At 33.5% G+C, this 15,768-nt stretch overlaps 1 protein-coding gene across 1 annotated transcript in view; it reads left to right on the plus strand.

Moving 5' to 3' along the window:
- Positions 1 to 41: 41 nt before the first annotated feature.
- Positions 42 to 15,768, plus strand: part of LOC123706136 (hydrocephalus-inducing protein-like) — a 28,686-nt gene continuing 12,959 nt past the window's right edge. Inside the window, exons 1-43 of the mRNA XM_045655298.1 lie at positions 42 to 169; positions 264 to 473; positions 547 to 745; positions 891 to 1,029; positions 1,152 to 1,276; positions 1,392 to 1,574; positions 1,847 to 2,055; positions 2,140 to 2,377; positions 2,901 to 3,105; positions 3,210 to 3,277; positions 3,356 to 3,576; positions 3,670 to 3,903; positions 3,983 to 4,104; positions 4,464 to 4,650; positions 4,924 to 5,073; positions 5,168 to 5,361; positions 5,613 to 5,878; positions 6,163 to 6,605; positions 6,691 to 6,876; positions 6,944 to 7,010; positions 7,207 to 7,979; positions 8,055 to 8,225; positions 8,302 to 8,484; positions 8,892 to 9,101; positions 9,210 to 9,349; positions 9,485 to 9,626; positions 9,699 to 9,916; positions 9,987 to 10,136; positions 10,213 to 10,275; positions 10,360 to 10,457; positions 10,556 to 10,696; positions 11,581 to 11,781; positions 11,888 to 12,078; positions 12,149 to 12,381; positions 12,618 to 12,779; positions 12,865 to 12,905; positions 12,994 to 13,062; positions 13,147 to 13,346; positions 13,437 to 13,691; positions 13,765 to 13,875; positions 13,946 to 14,066; positions 15,221 to 15,386; positions 15,626 to 15,757. Coding sequence (XP_045511254.1) covers positions 74 to 169; positions 264 to 473; positions 547 to 745; positions 891 to 1,029; positions 1,152 to 1,276; positions 1,392 to 1,574; positions 1,847 to 2,055; positions 2,140 to 2,377; positions 2,901 to 3,105; positions 3,210 to 3,277; positions 3,356 to 3,576; positions 3,670 to 3,903; positions 3,983 to 4,104; positions 4,464 to 4,650; positions 4,924 to 5,073; positions 5,168 to 5,361; positions 5,613 to 5,878; positions 6,163 to 6,605; positions 6,691 to 6,876; positions 6,944 to 7,010; positions 7,207 to 7,979; positions 8,055 to 8,225; positions 8,302 to 8,484; positions 8,892 to 9,101; positions 9,210 to 9,349; positions 9,485 to 9,626; positions 9,699 to 9,916; positions 9,987 to 10,136; positions 10,213 to 10,275; positions 10,360 to 10,457; positions 10,556 to 10,696; positions 11,581 to 11,781; positions 11,888 to 12,078; positions 12,149 to 12,381; positions 12,618 to 12,779; positions 12,865 to 12,905; positions 12,994 to 13,062; positions 13,147 to 13,346; positions 13,437 to 13,691; positions 13,765 to 13,875; positions 13,946 to 14,066; positions 15,221 to 15,386; positions 15,626 to 15,757 — 7,913 coding nt within the window. The 5' untranslated portion in view covers positions 42 to 73. The remainder of the gene's footprint in view (positions 170 to 263; positions 474 to 546; positions 746 to 890; positions 1,030 to 1,151; positions 1,277 to 1,391; positions 1,575 to 1,846; positions 2,056 to 2,139; positions 2,378 to 2,900; positions 3,106 to 3,209; positions 3,278 to 3,355; positions 3,577 to 3,669; positions 3,904 to 3,982; positions 4,105 to 4,463; positions 4,651 to 4,923; positions 5,074 to 5,167; positions 5,362 to 5,612; positions 5,879 to 6,162; positions 6,606 to 6,690; positions 6,877 to 6,943; positions 7,011 to 7,206; positions 7,980 to 8,054; positions 8,226 to 8,301; positions 8,485 to 8,891; positions 9,102 to 9,209; positions 9,350 to 9,484; positions 9,627 to 9,698; positions 9,917 to 9,986; positions 10,137 to 10,212; positions 10,276 to 10,359; positions 10,458 to 10,555; positions 10,697 to 11,580; positions 11,782 to 11,887; positions 12,079 to 12,148; positions 12,382 to 12,617; positions 12,780 to 12,864; positions 12,906 to 12,993; positions 13,063 to 13,146; positions 13,347 to 13,436; positions 13,692 to 13,764; positions 13,876 to 13,945; positions 14,067 to 15,220; positions 15,387 to 15,625; positions 15,758 to 15,768) is intronic.

Below are 15,768 nucleotides of genomic sequence, written 5' to 3' on the forward strand. Positions count from 1 at the left end.
GCAACGCGTAAATATAAACAATCAACAATTATTATTCATTGTAAGAGCTGCGAATGTATTTATTTCCTATAATATGGAGTTATTGCAGAAATTTAAACAAAATGGGTTCTTTACTGCAGAGTTGTATCACTTGCTTGCTAAGAAGAAGTTGGTGGATCCATCAGAAGAGGTTTAACTTTTCTTTGACGATATAACATTCTTAATATTATTTATTGTTAAAAAGTCCTACACTACCACTTATTAAATTTTCTTTATTCTTTCAGATTGTACCATCACAATATATAAAAGAAATGAAAATGTCAACAACAGAACGTTTACAGCAATTACTGCCTATACAAGTTGAGAATTACGTTAAATCTGGTAGCAAGAGTAACAAAGTTGTACTATCATTTTCGCCTAGAATAATTATATTTCAAAACTTTAAGCCTAATGAAAAAGTTGTGGCAAAATTTTCAGTTAAAAACATAAGCAAGGTATTGGATTTTGTTACGAAAATATCTCCACTAAACATTATATATTAATGCTTACGACATAATTTTCTTTTAGGCGCCAACATATTTGAATATGGTATACAAGGAATCTTCATATTTCTTTATCAAACCTTGTGGAGGCCAACTTCTATCGAGATTGGCTCCAGGAATTAGTATTACGTTTGCTATAACCTTTCAGCCTGTTCAATATGAGGATTACACTCATAGAGTAACTTTCTATACTGATATTGATCAATACGTTTTACCACTAATAGGTTAGTATTCACGTACAATCGTACATATTCAATTTAAATTTCAAATTCTTTATGAAAATTAATTTTGGAAATGCGATAAACTGCGATTAAATTGGAACTACCTACAAAAAATAATTTTATATACCTACACGTACATTTTTTTCAGCAATGGGACCAAGGCATGTGTTTGATTTCCCCGATCGGGTAATTATCCCAAAGACACCACTCAAAATTGAAAGTTATGTTCTAATTTCTGTTCACAATATTGGCATAGTTCCTGGTGGCTTTACATTTAGTACAAGATGGTACGTAGAATATCAATTTACTCAAGTATAGAAATTCAAAGTTATTCAATAAGGACACGTCACAACTTATTTGAGTTTTTATAATATCTACACGAGATAATGCATGCAACAATAAATTACAGTCCATTTTCGGTGCAGCCAAAATCTGCGTACTTGAATCCTAATCAAAAAATTGACGTAAGAATTGCGTTGAAGACAATGCGCTTGGGAGACACAAATAGCATATTGAGTGTTTTATTTGAGACAGGTATTTGAAAGGCCGTTGAACTGTAAACTGTTCTAATTGATTTTCGATGTACTTACTTACTTATTCTGATAGCATTATTTTTAACATGAAATTCATGCAATTTGTAAATCAACAGGAGAGAATTTTAAAATAGAATTATTTGGTTCAACTTATACTGTCAGCGTAGAGTTGGAAAAGCAAGTGGTGAGGTTTTTCGACACCTTCAATACACTTGTTCGGCAGCAGACATTTAAAATCACAAATAAGTCTGACCACGTTTTGACCTACATGTGTATGAAGAATGATTGTGTTTACTATGGTAATTGTCATTTTATAATAATATAGAATATTATTAGTAGTGGTAATAACACCTCATAATATTAGTAGTATTATTTATATCAAAACAATGGCAGTGAAAAAAGCTATATTATCTAAGATTTAATAATTTTTTTCACTTATCGGAGCTTAACATTAGCCTAATTATGTATTTTATGTTTGAACAGGACAACTGTTTTTAACCTTTCAGAAATGAATATTATTATACTCATTTATAGTTTGCATATTGACCTAAAAACTGTAATGTTGTTTCAGATTTTGAAGAAAAAGTTAAACTAGCAACTGTGTTCTATAATTTAAAAGAAAATGAATCTAATAAAACTGCAAAACTAGTTCATTATGATGTTTTAAGTAGTGATGAACATGAGAGAGTTTATACAAGGATATTTTATGATGAAATTCAAGCTTTAGTTGCTGATGAGTCTTTACAACATCAAAATATGCATTTTACTATATCTCCTATAGTGAGTAAAAATACATTACATTATGTATTTAGAAAGGTAAAACATAAATGATACATAAATGATTATTTTATATATTATTTCTAGCAAGGCAAATTATGGCCTAAAAAAACAACAGAGTTAACTATAACATTTTCACCAAAAGAGATCGGGGAATTTAGCACAATCGCATATTTGGACATCGACGGAGTGAACGACCGTGTTCCTCTTAAAATTGTCGGAACGTCGTTACCACCTTCTATAAACCTAAATTTAGAAACACTGGACATGGATTGCGTATACATAAACAAAAAATACGACTATGAAATTGTAGCTATGAATAAAGGTGCTGAATTCTTTGAAATTGTAAATTTTTTTTTGTGATTTTTTAGTGCGAATGTGGGATGATTTCCAATAATCCTACTAATATTATAAATGCGAAAGTTTGTATGGATGTATGGATGTTTGTTACTCTTTCACGTAAAAACTACTGAACCGATTACAATGAAATTTAGCACACATATAGAGGATAACTTGGATTAACACATAGGATAGTTTTTATCCCGGAAATCCCACGGGAACGGGAACTATGCGGGTTTTCCTTTGCAAACGCGGGCGAAGCCGCGGGCGGAAATCTAGTTGTTTATATACCACTAGAATCCTTTTAGTTATTGTAAATTTCGTAATATGAAAGGAGATTGTCTTCATCAGTCACTATAATTATGCTTTAAATTCACATTAATATTGGATTAACCCATCATTCGGAGTTGCCCTTTTTGTACCTATTTAGTTATTTTAAGTTTTAAACTTCACTATGGGTCCATCTGTTCATGTCAAATTCAAAAGACTTATAAATTTATTTTGAACAGGTCATATCAATGGGTTAATAGTGTATAAAAATGTCCCGCCTTTATTTGGAAGTATAATCACATGCACACCTGAAATGCGTTGTTTACGTCCCGGCGAAAAAGACATTTTCGTTATTTCTTTCTGCAACTCAAATCAAGGTCCTTTCTTTGAGGAAATAAACTTTTCTATTCGCGACACCGACGTCGTATTAAAAGTGTATTTAAAGTAAGTATGCATTTTTAATGTTTTACCATGGTTTTACCATTATACTTAAAAGTTTGGTTTGTGATATATTAGAGAGAAATTGTAAAATTTGTATGTTATTTCAGAGGAATTGTTATTTATCCATCACTGATGTTTAGCATACCTTGCTTAGATTTTGGGATGGTGAGCTTAGGTATGTTTTCGTTTTAAATAAAATCACGAATAAGTATTTAGTATAACTTATGGATTTGCTACTTTTAAATGGATGCAGGAATTCCAAAAACCATGGATATTGAAGTGATTAATGAATCAGTAGTCGATGTAGCTGCAAATATAAAAATATCGTCAGACGGGCCAGAAATAAGTAGCATTACATTAGAGGACTATGCTGTAGCTGACAGTCCTAAACCTATTGTACCTCAATGGCCTAGAGAGTTTAATATATCCCCGGATAAGGTTAATATAGGCCCTGAGTCGCGTGTTTCGTTGAAGGTAAACTTGCTAAAATTAAGTGCATGTATGAAAATGCAATGTAAAGTAATAGATTGTTAGCATGTGAAGCCAATGATATATTACATTTTTCAGATAACACTAACCGCAAACTTAATAAGAGCAAATCAGACATCTTTAGAATTAGAGTTAGATAAATCGGATAGCCCACCAATCGTCTTACCAATTACGTTCAACGCAATGGTACCACACATTACACCAGCACCAGATATCAACCTTAGAGCATGTTTTTTAGACTTTCCATATAAACATGAAATTGCTATATCTAGTAATAATTTCTGGGGGTACTTCACGTTAGTAGAACCAGAGGTAATTTTTTAATGAAAGCAACCTTTTTTAAATTATATTTATCTCATCTAAAATGACCCAAATAATTGTGCTTATTCAGGAACCTTCAACTTTGGAAGTTGAAGTCGGAGTAAAAGAAGGCATCATTAAGCCTAATAGTACCTTATGTTTACCAGTGACTATAAAAACTAGTGTATTGGGAGTTCAGGAATATTCCATAAGGTAGGATTTTTTTTGTTAATGAATATAATATGCTTCTATATGTTTGTATGTAACCGAATTTTTTAGTGACTATGGTAGTTTTCCAATTACAGGGCATAATGCGACTCAGTGGCGCACAATGCCGAATTTAAAGGGGAAAAATTAAAATTCTGTCACTGAGTTGGCATCGATTGCACGTGCATCACGCGCATTACTTTTAAGAGTGCTCGATTGTGCGAAGCGTTGCTGTAGTTGAAACATTCAACGTTAAGCATTATGCCGCATAATGCGCTCTAGTGCTGTAATTGGAAAACTACCTATATTTTTTATATTACATAATATTTGCCCTGACTTAGTTGCCGTATATTAAAATTTTATAGGGTTCATCTGTTTGGGCTGTCAACACCTGTCGAAATTTGCCACATCAATGGATGCGGTGTAAGACCTATTGTGACCTGTTCACCCATGGCACTGCATTGGGGTCAGGTTAAATTGTTAACAAAAAGCCAGAAAATACTTACATTATGCAATGACTCCCCAGTTGTTGTTAATTTCCGAGCTTCGTTGGTTCGTACTTTGATTTTGACCATCTAAAATTTATTTGGTTCATGTTTTAAAATAATACCTATTAAGTGTTCTTCATCAGTTCGAATAAATATAAAAACCCTTATAGAACTGCATTCTGCATTCATGCAACTCGTATATATAGTTCTGTTCTGTTCAAAGATCTGTCAATTTACTTAGTAGAACTATTAAAAAACTTACAATTATCAAAATAATTTAAGTATATATTGCTATTCTATCTCATAATTTCTTCACAATGAACAAAACATGTTTCAGTTAAATCGTGATGGTCGGTGGCAAATATCTCCTATGGAAGGTTATATTGAACCTGAATCTGAGACAGACTTGTTACTCAATCTGTACCTTATAGATGCTGATAGCTATTCTAATAAAGCGGTTATTCAATTGGAAAAAGTGAAAGATATAGTATGGATTTAATTTCCTAACATTACACTATTTTCGTCACATGTATAATTTTTTGATTCAAAATTAACAGCATAGAATACCGCTTACTTTGTAGTTGGTGCCATTATCTGCTACAGGTGTAGGAACAAGTATATTGGTTGGGGAACTAAGAGACAAGGTAATGCTGGGCCGACACTTTACGAGAATCCCCTTGAATTGCCAAGTTATAATGGAAAACTGTGGCACCCGTATGCATGCTCTTGAGTGGAGTGAACACTATAAAGCTCCTAAAACAAAGCAACACGCTACGTAAGATATAACAAACATTGTATGGAACTATTTTATACAAAGTGAATATGCCTACACACATAAATTATGGCAATAATACAACGTGATAAGCAAATTATTTTCAAATATTTTAACTCAATAAGAGATAATTGAGTAGGCCCACTGTACAAACGGTTTAGATATATATGTATTGAAATATTTCAATAGGTACCTACTTCTTAAAGTAAGGTATATAAGTAGTAAAAAATAACTTTTACAATTGATTATTATAGCGGATTTTTCAACTTGGATCCTAAGAACTTTAAAATGGCTGCTGGAGAAAAATTGGATTTAACAATAACAGGGTTATCACACAAAGTCGCCACCGTTAAAGAAATGTGGTATTTGGTTGGAAGTGTAGAGGGTATAAATAAAAAGGAATTACTATTGGAATGCCAGATCATTGCGGAATTTGTAGATCCAAAAATAGAAATATCCTCAAACGTACTGGAGTTTCAGTATGATTATGGTCCATATAGTGAATTCTATAAATTAACAGGTTTGTATACTTACAGTACCTATGTAGTAAACGTGATTTCTTATATTTATAAATTACTAGCTTTCAACTCGAGGCTTCGCCCACGTAATCTCGATTTCCGGAAACGTTTCTATGTCCTTTCTCAGATCTCTTCTTAACTATCTTTACACCACCTTACATATAAATGGGTTCAGTAGTTTAGTGGCGAAGAAGCGACAGACAGACAGAAAGACGGTCAGGCGTACAGTTACTTTACATTTATAATATTAGTAGAAATGTGTCTCTAAATTGTTTCTGTTTTCCAGATATTGTCACCATCAAAAATGTTTCAAAATTACCCCTGGATTTTGAAATTAGCGTCAAACCACCCTTTGCGCTTATTCAAAAGCAGGGCACTTACAAAGTTTTACCACACGAGGAAAACTTGTGTGGGTGCATATGTTACAGAGAAACAGATTTAAATGTGCCAAATATGATTACCGAAAATGGACTCCAACAATCTAAGATATTTATAGACTTTTTAACTCTTAAACCGGTGGACCCTCTACGAAATGAGCCACTACATTTCTTTCAAGATATGAATAAAATAAAATTAGCTTTTAATCTAACACATGTGATTGAAGAGCGACTGGAAGACCAAGAAGTCATGAAAATACAGATTTTATTTGACACGACCAAACATCAATCTCTTAAATCTCGAGTGTATTGTGATTTGTTCAGAATCAAATTTAAAGGACACAAGAACAAAGTAAAAGATATTCACGTTACCAAATAACAATGCATTATTTGAATGTTCATAGCAATAATAATTAACAGAAATCATTTAATTTTAGGATGCAATCAAATTAATAGGAAAAATAAACTTTCCAAACATGTTTGTGTTATCGCCACGAGTTGATTTTCAGTGTGTGCTGAATGGAAGTATTGAAAGCAAAACTATAAAAATTCAAAATGCGACACCTCTTTTAGTTTGTTACAGATTTAATTGGAAAAAGTTTAATATATCTGATACAAAAATGGTAATTAAACTTTTAGAATTATACCTAGATATTTGGTAAAGATTATAAATTGAAATTTGGTTTTCAGCCGGAAATTTCTAGACAAGATATAAGTAAAGGTCATAAGGTTTCTACAAATGAAACTGAGGCTAGTGGTAAATATTACTTATTATTGGATTAATATATTATTACTTTATAGTATCTAAAATTACATACCTACTTGCTTATAAAACATAATTTATTTTTTTATTTCAATTAAATTTAATATCAAATTTTGCCTCGTAATTTTTTAATAGCTAAATGTTGATACTTATACAGACATGTATGAAATACTTGCTTGTCGAACTCCAGTTGGATCTGCAGCTGATAATCCGGAGCACGAAACTACGGTCAGGGATGTAGCATCTCCTCCTTATGAACTTGACGAGACCAGTTCAGCAAGTATTGATGACCGCAAGGAAGATTTTCAATTAAAACGATATATAACCATGAGTAAAATTACTCCAATGATTGATGCGGATTATGAGTCAGAATTTGAATGGAGTTATAAGTTCTTTAAGAAAGATATGCGATACCATGTTGGAGCGAATGACGTTTTGCAGTTATCTCCACATCGCGGTCTTTTAAAACCGAACGAAGTACAATACGTTCAAGTAATTTTTAGACCTAAGCTAAATATGAATATTCGCGCTATCTTAGAATGTGAAGTACTTGGTGGTCCTCCGGAAACTATAGTAGTTACTGGCCAAAGCTGTGATTTGATGTACAAATTAAACTCACGCAAAATTAATTTTAAAATAAAATCCTTTCATGAAAATGCGATAGAACAACTTATTATGTCTAATATAGCACAGCTACCTTTTGAATATAAGACTTATTTAAACGAGCCTAATTTCGAAAACGACTTGTATGGAACGATCTTAAATATCATACCAGATGAAAAAGTGTTAGAGCCGGAGGAAACCATTGATGTCAATATTGAAGTAAGACCAGGGGCTATGGGTTATTTTAACACGGAATTCATGTTAGAAATTGGACATTTGCCTCTAATACCTATTGAAGTATTTGGGTGGGGAGTGATACCACAAGTATATATATCATTGCCAAGGCCAGAAATGTCTAAGGTAACGTAATATCTCAGATCTATCAATTAATTCTTAGATCTTCAACACTTAATTCATATTTTTTGTCTCATTTAGCTTAACCCAGAACTGGGATATAAAGCAATACCTACATTGACTGAAGAATATTTAGAAGCTATACATGAAATATTCACAAGAAGCACTTCCGAACACTTAAATTCGCCGCTAACTGAGAAATGTTTTGAAGATCCTATGTTTCAAACGGATTGGCATATTTGTTCATCTTGGGTACAAGGATGTGACATCATTCGGTTTGTATTTCTTAACGTATCAGTATTCTCTAAATAATCATAATTATTTTTAGGACGCGTATCCATCAACGATGGATATTGAACTTGCTATTGAAAGGATGTTAGTAATCAATTATATACGATTGCGCCCAGACCTCTTAAATGTCTATTCTACTACGTCTAAAATGATACCTATACCAGGCTTTCAAACAACACCATACGTAATAGATTATGGAGTAGTCATAACTGGAAGCACAGTGAGTATAACATAATTTAATTTTTAGTTTTTATAGCATTCAAAGTAAATGATAAATTTTTAAAGAATAGAAAAAATCGATCATGAGGTCATCGATCCCTCGCCATCGATTCCAATCCGTATCTTTTGGCCGTACCGTGGCACCGCACCGCCTAGACTCTAGAGTCTCGGCCACTCGTGCTCCCGCCCGCGCCCCAGCAATCGAATTTTTTCGACTCTTTCGGTTGTTCTATTCTTTACAAATTTAGCACGGTGAGATGTTAGTTTATGTTATTAGATTATTACTGTTTTAGTAATTATAGAGTCGGGAGAAATATATCACGTGTATATCAATATCCAATATGTTAAGTCTTTTTTATTTGAGTACCTAATTTCAAAGTATCTTCATATAAATTATTATTATTAAAGGTGCAGTGCTGTGTTGATATAATTAATTACGGACCTATAGTAACTAAACTCCATTTCGCGAAAGGAACTCGTATTCCACAGTGGCTTGGATTAAAATTATGTGGAAAACTAAATGCGGGCGAAACAGGAAAATTAGAAGCAACATTTGCTCCTACTTCAAACGATTTTACGGAATTAGAACAAATTGTTGAAACATCCTTTAATATCGATGTAATTTCTTTGATATCTTACTATAGTATCGAGAAAATACCTAGCAGCTTAATATCTTAATATAGTAAACTGCCTAGGTATTTTCTTAACCTCCTATTTTATTTGTAGGTGCCGTATGGTGTTACCATCCCAATTCAAATCAAAGCATTGTGTGCGGTACCATATTTGTCTTCGAACGTAAAAATAATAGACTTTGGTACAATAAGATGTGGTGACAAAGTTGTTTGTTCCATACCACTCAAAAATGTGTATGTCGTGTTTTATTAGTATACTTATTTATCAAATGGGTACTATAAGCACAGATAATAAAATACTTTACCTAAATATAAGTAAGATCTTAATGAAATTATATGATGAATAAGATTATATAATATGTTTTACAGTGGTAAACCTGCATGCATTTGGTACGTTAATTTAAAAGCTAAAAGTCCGGGACCTAATCCTATGACGGTCTTAGATACCTCTGGTAAATATGAGCCAGGCGAAGGTGGATGGTTGAGTATAGCATTTAAGCCCACTATGGAGGTATTAATATTTTCCTAAAATGTTAAGATTTTTATGAGGTATATGTAAATTATTAATGAATTTTGTTTGCAGTTACCATATGAAGGAATTCTTATATTCAAATTCCATATGAATCCAAATAGAATGACTATTCCTGTTGTGGGACAAGGAATCTTACCTCAAATTCATATCATAGGACCGAACGTCAATTTCCCACCAACATTACCTTGGGCTGAAACTACTGATATATATTTTGGTTTAACAAATCCTTGTCCATTTCCAATTGAATTAATTATTGCTCATAGCGACATGTGAGTATTTTTCTGCGCTGATTATGATGTACCATTTTCGAAATCTATAATAACATACTGAATATTTCAGCAAATGGAATCAGGAAGATGAAATTTATCAATTGCTGTATAAATATTACAATAAACCGAATGAAATGTTAGTTTCGGCTATAAAACCGGGAGCGGGTATGCCTCAAGAAATATTGAGCTTTTACTTTAAGTTTAAGGAACAAGTTAGGAGGTATTTTATATATTTACTGATTAAACTTATTTTATTACCTAACCCTTTATCACACTGTTAAACATTTTTCTCATAGATGTATTGAAGAAGAAGGTCAGATGTCCAAGGCGTCAACTGCAAGGCAATCTGCTTCTACTAAGTAAAAAATAATACTTTAATACCGATTTTCTTCTTGTTAACATTAATGTGCAGATATATTATAATTTTCTATACATTTTAATAGAAAAGCGCAAAAGAGTCCAAAAACAGCTCCAAAAGCTTCAAGTGCGAAGGATGCAGCTGGTCCGAGAAAAGCTAGAACTGAAGCAGAAATTGTTAATGGTATGTTGTTGGAATAGCCTTATAACCTTGAATCTATTATACTCGTATTGTTTCTTAAAAGCGTAACATTTACACAATTTTAATATTATTTATTTAAGATGTTATGAAGTCTATGAAAGATAACGGCGTCGATCCTCTTAAGGAGTGTCTTGACGTGTGTGAAAGTGCAACCTCAGTTATTGATACTGACAGGCACTCAAAAGGGATGCTTATATTTTTTCATGGTTCACCATGTGAAGGTTTGTGTATATTATTTTTATGCCAAGTTGTTTCACAATTCGAATCATCATTTAAATAATAATAATAATAAGGGCGTAGGGATGTGACGACCCCATCGCCCACGGTTGGAATATCTATTGTTTACGTGACAATAGATATTCCACCCGTGCAGTCAGTCAACCCGCAGGACACCTTGTGGCGGGGTGTCGGGGAGTAGCGACCCCGCGGGAACCGAGTGCTCCCGGGGGAGGCCCCTGTCTTCATCTCCGGCTTGCCTTCACCGGCCGGTCGGAGTGAAGCCTGACGAGGACAGGACCCCCACCTCTGGCTTGCCTTAACCGGCCGGCCAGAGTGGAGTCGCGAGAGCTTTTAGCTCGAAGGGTGGATGCGAATCGTAAGTGGCGAGTGGGCACGTGATGCTAGACCCTCAGGGAGCGCGTGATCGTCGTTTAAAGTCCAGGGACGCCTCTCCACCCTTAGCTGCTCACGACATGTTGCCCTCTTGTTGCTAAGTTACAGCGACTTTTTAGAGGGCCCATCTGTGAGAGGGCGAGTCACCGTCTGCCAATATATTTTTACAAACTTTGTTGTAGAAAGGCAGACGCCATAGTTCCTATAGATCCAGTAACCTGTCCACATAGCATCCCTTCCATAGTCCAGTCATTTATTTCCATTTTCTGCAATAGTCCTACATCGGCCGCGGACTGCCCAGGGCTGTATCTCTATATAGTGCAGTCATGGGCAGGCTGCGGCTGGTGTCCCATAACACATTAAAACTCTCAAAAGGGCCTCTGCGTGTTGGATCCGTGTCCCCACGTAAGCCTTCCAAAAGACCGGGTACCGTCCTTCTGGTGGTACCCGAGTATTATGGAGATGAGAAACATAATAATAATGTATATTTTAGAAATTCATTGCCAAGAAATAGCATATTCTACCGGAAAAGCACTTGGACTACCTACTATTAATGCAGACGTTTGTGTGGTAGAAGCATTGTGTGTAAGTCAATGCAACGCAAAAATGGTGTTAATAACTGCTATAAATGAAATGTACGAACTGACACGAAAATGCAATAAAGATTCTGATGAAACGGGAATAGAATGTGAAGGTATTAATTCTTTACCTAATGACTGATCAAATTGAATAACACCGTGGTTCATGTTTGTTGGGTTATATTTAAACAACTTGTAGTACCTATCTCTCTTGTTTTGTAGATAATATATTTGAAGAAACTGATGATGAATTTGACATTATATGGAAGAAAATAGAGTTTTTATCAAACAGCAAAAATGTAAACACCCCTCGTTCCAAAGCAAGTGATAAAAAGAAAAAAAAGTCGCCCACGTCGTCTATAGCATCCCATACAGCGCTTGGAGCTATGGGCTCTACTACTATGTTCCATATGGTATGTTTATTTTTTTATAGGTTTAATAATAATATATTAGTGAACCATTTCTTAATTATTTTTTTAATAGGATTTGACACAAGAACTTCTCAACGATTTCTTCAATCAACATAAATTCAGTCGTGGATTCATTGTGGACACCTTGACAAGTATCGTTTTTAAAAGCCCGTCACTCGTTATATCTACTCTCATAAAGTGTAAAAGCAACATATGGAACATACATCTTGTATTATGTCAATCAGATTTTTCAAAGTGGGCTCAAAATTATGAAGAAACTCAAAGAGACCATGATAATATCGATGAGTAAGTTATTTGAAAAATATTATAATACGCAAATCGCAAAGCTTCACTATATTATGCGCTTGTTTATGTTTGCCTTCGATAGATTAATTTAGACTTTCACTCCTCCTTCCTTTTTTGTAACGAAAACAAAATGTCTTAGATGCCTAACGATAGGGTACAAAAATAAATTTCATGGTTTACGAAAAAAATATTTATAACGCGATTAAGGTAAAATAATACTGCTCATTTATTTTAAGAAATATATCAAAAGTATATGACGAAACAGAAATAGCAGAGATAGTAGATTCTTTCGAAGATATGGGAGATGACGAGTACGAAAATGCGAATCCTGAACTTAAGTCTATTTATATTACCTACGGCTTAGAAGAAAGGAGAATGAAATATTACGAAAAAAGAGGGTAACTTAACTAACACTCGCATATAAATTCCAGTTCACGGTTTATTTAAAAATAAAAATACTTACCTATGAGTCTTCTTTTGTAGATACCCCAATGATAGTCTAAAGCAAGAGAAAAGTGCGAAAGGTAAAATTTATTTAAAAAGACGTCATTATCTATCAGTTTTAAAGCAATGTAGTACCTGCTATAAATTATAAATCAAATCTTTTAACAGATCGAAGTAAGTCATTATTGGTGGTTGATAACGAATCGAAGAAAAAAATTAAAAAAGACGATACGAAAGGTAAGTCAAGTTTGCAATGACTATATTGAAAAAAAATCTATTATAAGTAATTTCTATTTTCAATAATAATTTTAATCGTTTTAGGCAAACCTACAAGTGAATACGTATTAATGAGTACAAAATATAATGACTATTTAAAAAACACATATGAAACTTTAATTAACTTAGCAAATAATTGGATATTAGAAGAATGCGACGTAGGCTTCCCTATTGTTGGCTTTAATGGACAGGTTGTAGGTTCAACTCATAAAAAAGTCAAGAAAAAGTCGGAGATGCAATTACAGGTATTTAAATTTTAGTAGGTATATTAAAAAAATCGTTGACGCTGTTTTATTATTCTTAAGTTTTAAATTATTGTAAAATTTATTTTATAGGCATCTGAAGTCGATATCACTGACAGAGGATTCCCATTAACTCTAGTAATGTGTCCATGCTTGCGTTACAAGAAAGCAATTGTAAATATGTTTATGCGATCAGACCTTGTCCGAGAAGCTCTTCAAGAAGAGGAGGTATCTGATATACTCAAATGTCCTGTGAATATCAAAGAATTTACAGTTTTATTGCCAAAAACATTCCCATTGATACTGAATGAAGAACCTCTGCAATGGCGTTATTTGGAGGAAGCGCCGGTATTTCCTTTTTACATTTTATTAATTTATTATTTTCGAAATATTAAACCCTGCTGATGATTTGAATTTTAAGATTAAAAAATGCGAATGCAATCCGCTTACTGATTTAAACTTACTGGATGATACAACACAAGAAAATGTACTCCATATACTCTCAAAATGGCATTGCACGTGTGGTAAAAAGGTAAGATGTTTAATATTTGAATTTTTGAATTTAAATATAAAATCGAACCATTAAAATTCATTGTTTTTAGGTCACGTCTTCACAAACTTCAACAAGTGAAATTCCATCCCTGTCAGTTGAGAAAATAATATCAGAAGAAAATCCGGAGTACTTTTATCCCTTGCCATTACGTAGTGTGAAGTCCACGAAAGGTGTGTAATATACATAATGTAATATAATTATTTGTGTAAAATTTAGATTTTATTATTGTTTATGTCCTTGCAGTTTTAATTTTGTTCTTATCCTATAAAAATAATTACACAAAATGTCTAGGCTATAGTCATCTTTATTTGGAGTTGTGCCTGTGCCTTTAACACTTATATATTTATTATATACACACCGGCACAATTAGCGGAACAGAAAAAAAAGTGAGACTTTAGAGATAATAACGCATATATTTGACGAAAATGTAATTAGACACAAAATAACAAGTTGATTAACATCTTTTAACAACGACTTTGAAAAAGTCTTCGTTATTTTTTATTGAAAAATAAAGAAATTTGAAATAAGTGAAATTTTTAGATGATTATGAACCATCACAAAAAAATAAAAAAGTAAGCATTAAATGATTTGACAATAAAATTAAAGTAAAATTAATAACGAGTGTTTCTCTCTCTTGCTCTGATTACGGTTTCCATTCGTCTGGGCTTGCTACAGATTATGTTATCGATGATTTCTTGAGGCAACCGCTCTCACTCCTCAAGTAATGCGTTTCGAAGTTCATTCAGATTGTTGGGAGATGGCATTCTGGATTTAACCCTTCTTTTTAGCAAGTTCCAGATATGCTTTATCGGATTCATATCGGGGGAATTTGCTGGCCACTGCATCACCGGTATACCTACGTGGCTCAGATATGCCTGTACCGATTGTGCACTATGAGCACGAGCATTATCTTGCATTAGAATAAAGTCGTCACCAATAAATGGGGCAAATGGTACAACATGTTCTTCTTAAATGTCTCTGATGTATTTATCTGCTGTCATGGTCCCTCCTGTGACTATCAATAACTCCGTGCGAGCTCTCAAACATATCCCTCCCCAAACCTTAATCGAGCCGCTACCATACGCCACTGTGTGTTCAAAATTAGACTATATTTGGCGTTCTATTCTGTGTCTCCATATTCGCTGTCTCCCATCGATCTGTTTTAAAAGAACTCTGCACTCATCAGTAAAGAGAACCTGCTGCCGTTCGTTCAAATCCCAGACGATGTTCTCGCGTATAGGTTTCTGTTCCGCTAATTGTGCCGGTGTGTGTATATTATGTTCATGAACCCCTCCATTGATTAAAGATTTTATTTATGATATAGATCATGACGATAGAATAGTACTGCATCCTGGAGATCTAGTTAGATGCAAATATTCATTTAGTCCACAAGTCGAGGGAAACTATAGTGTGAAACGATTTTTTGAGGTCAGCGGCTGGCCAGAATCTAGAGTTGAGATAAATATATCCGGAATTTGTGATTTGCCAAGGTAACAAAATCATTTTTGAAATTTCCAAATTCCACTGGTAGGTACAAAGAATTACTGGATCTTATACAACCCAAAGACTTCTATTTAAACTGAGTTTAAGAAGTCTTTGATATAACTATGATAAGGTTTTATTAATTACTTTCATTTGTGTAAATTTTCAACACCGCTTAGAATTAGATTAATAGAAAGGTAAAGTACACCCTTTCTTATTTACCATTCCTTATTTACCCCTACTGCAGATTAGACAGCCGACCCAAAAAAATGTTTGAAAATTTTGTTAGAAGAATCGTAGAAGACAAAGTTTATAAAGTAACGTATATAGATGAACAGAAGTTATTTGAATTTGGACCTATTTTCATTGGAAGTAACCGGTAATTTATTA

This window comes from Colias croceus, chromosome 3 (genome assembly GCF_905220415.1).
Source record: "Colias croceus chromosome 3, ilColCroc2.1".
Classification (NCBI taxonomy): domain Eukaryota; kingdom Metazoa; phylum Arthropoda; class Insecta; order Lepidoptera; family Pieridae; genus Colias; species Colias croceus.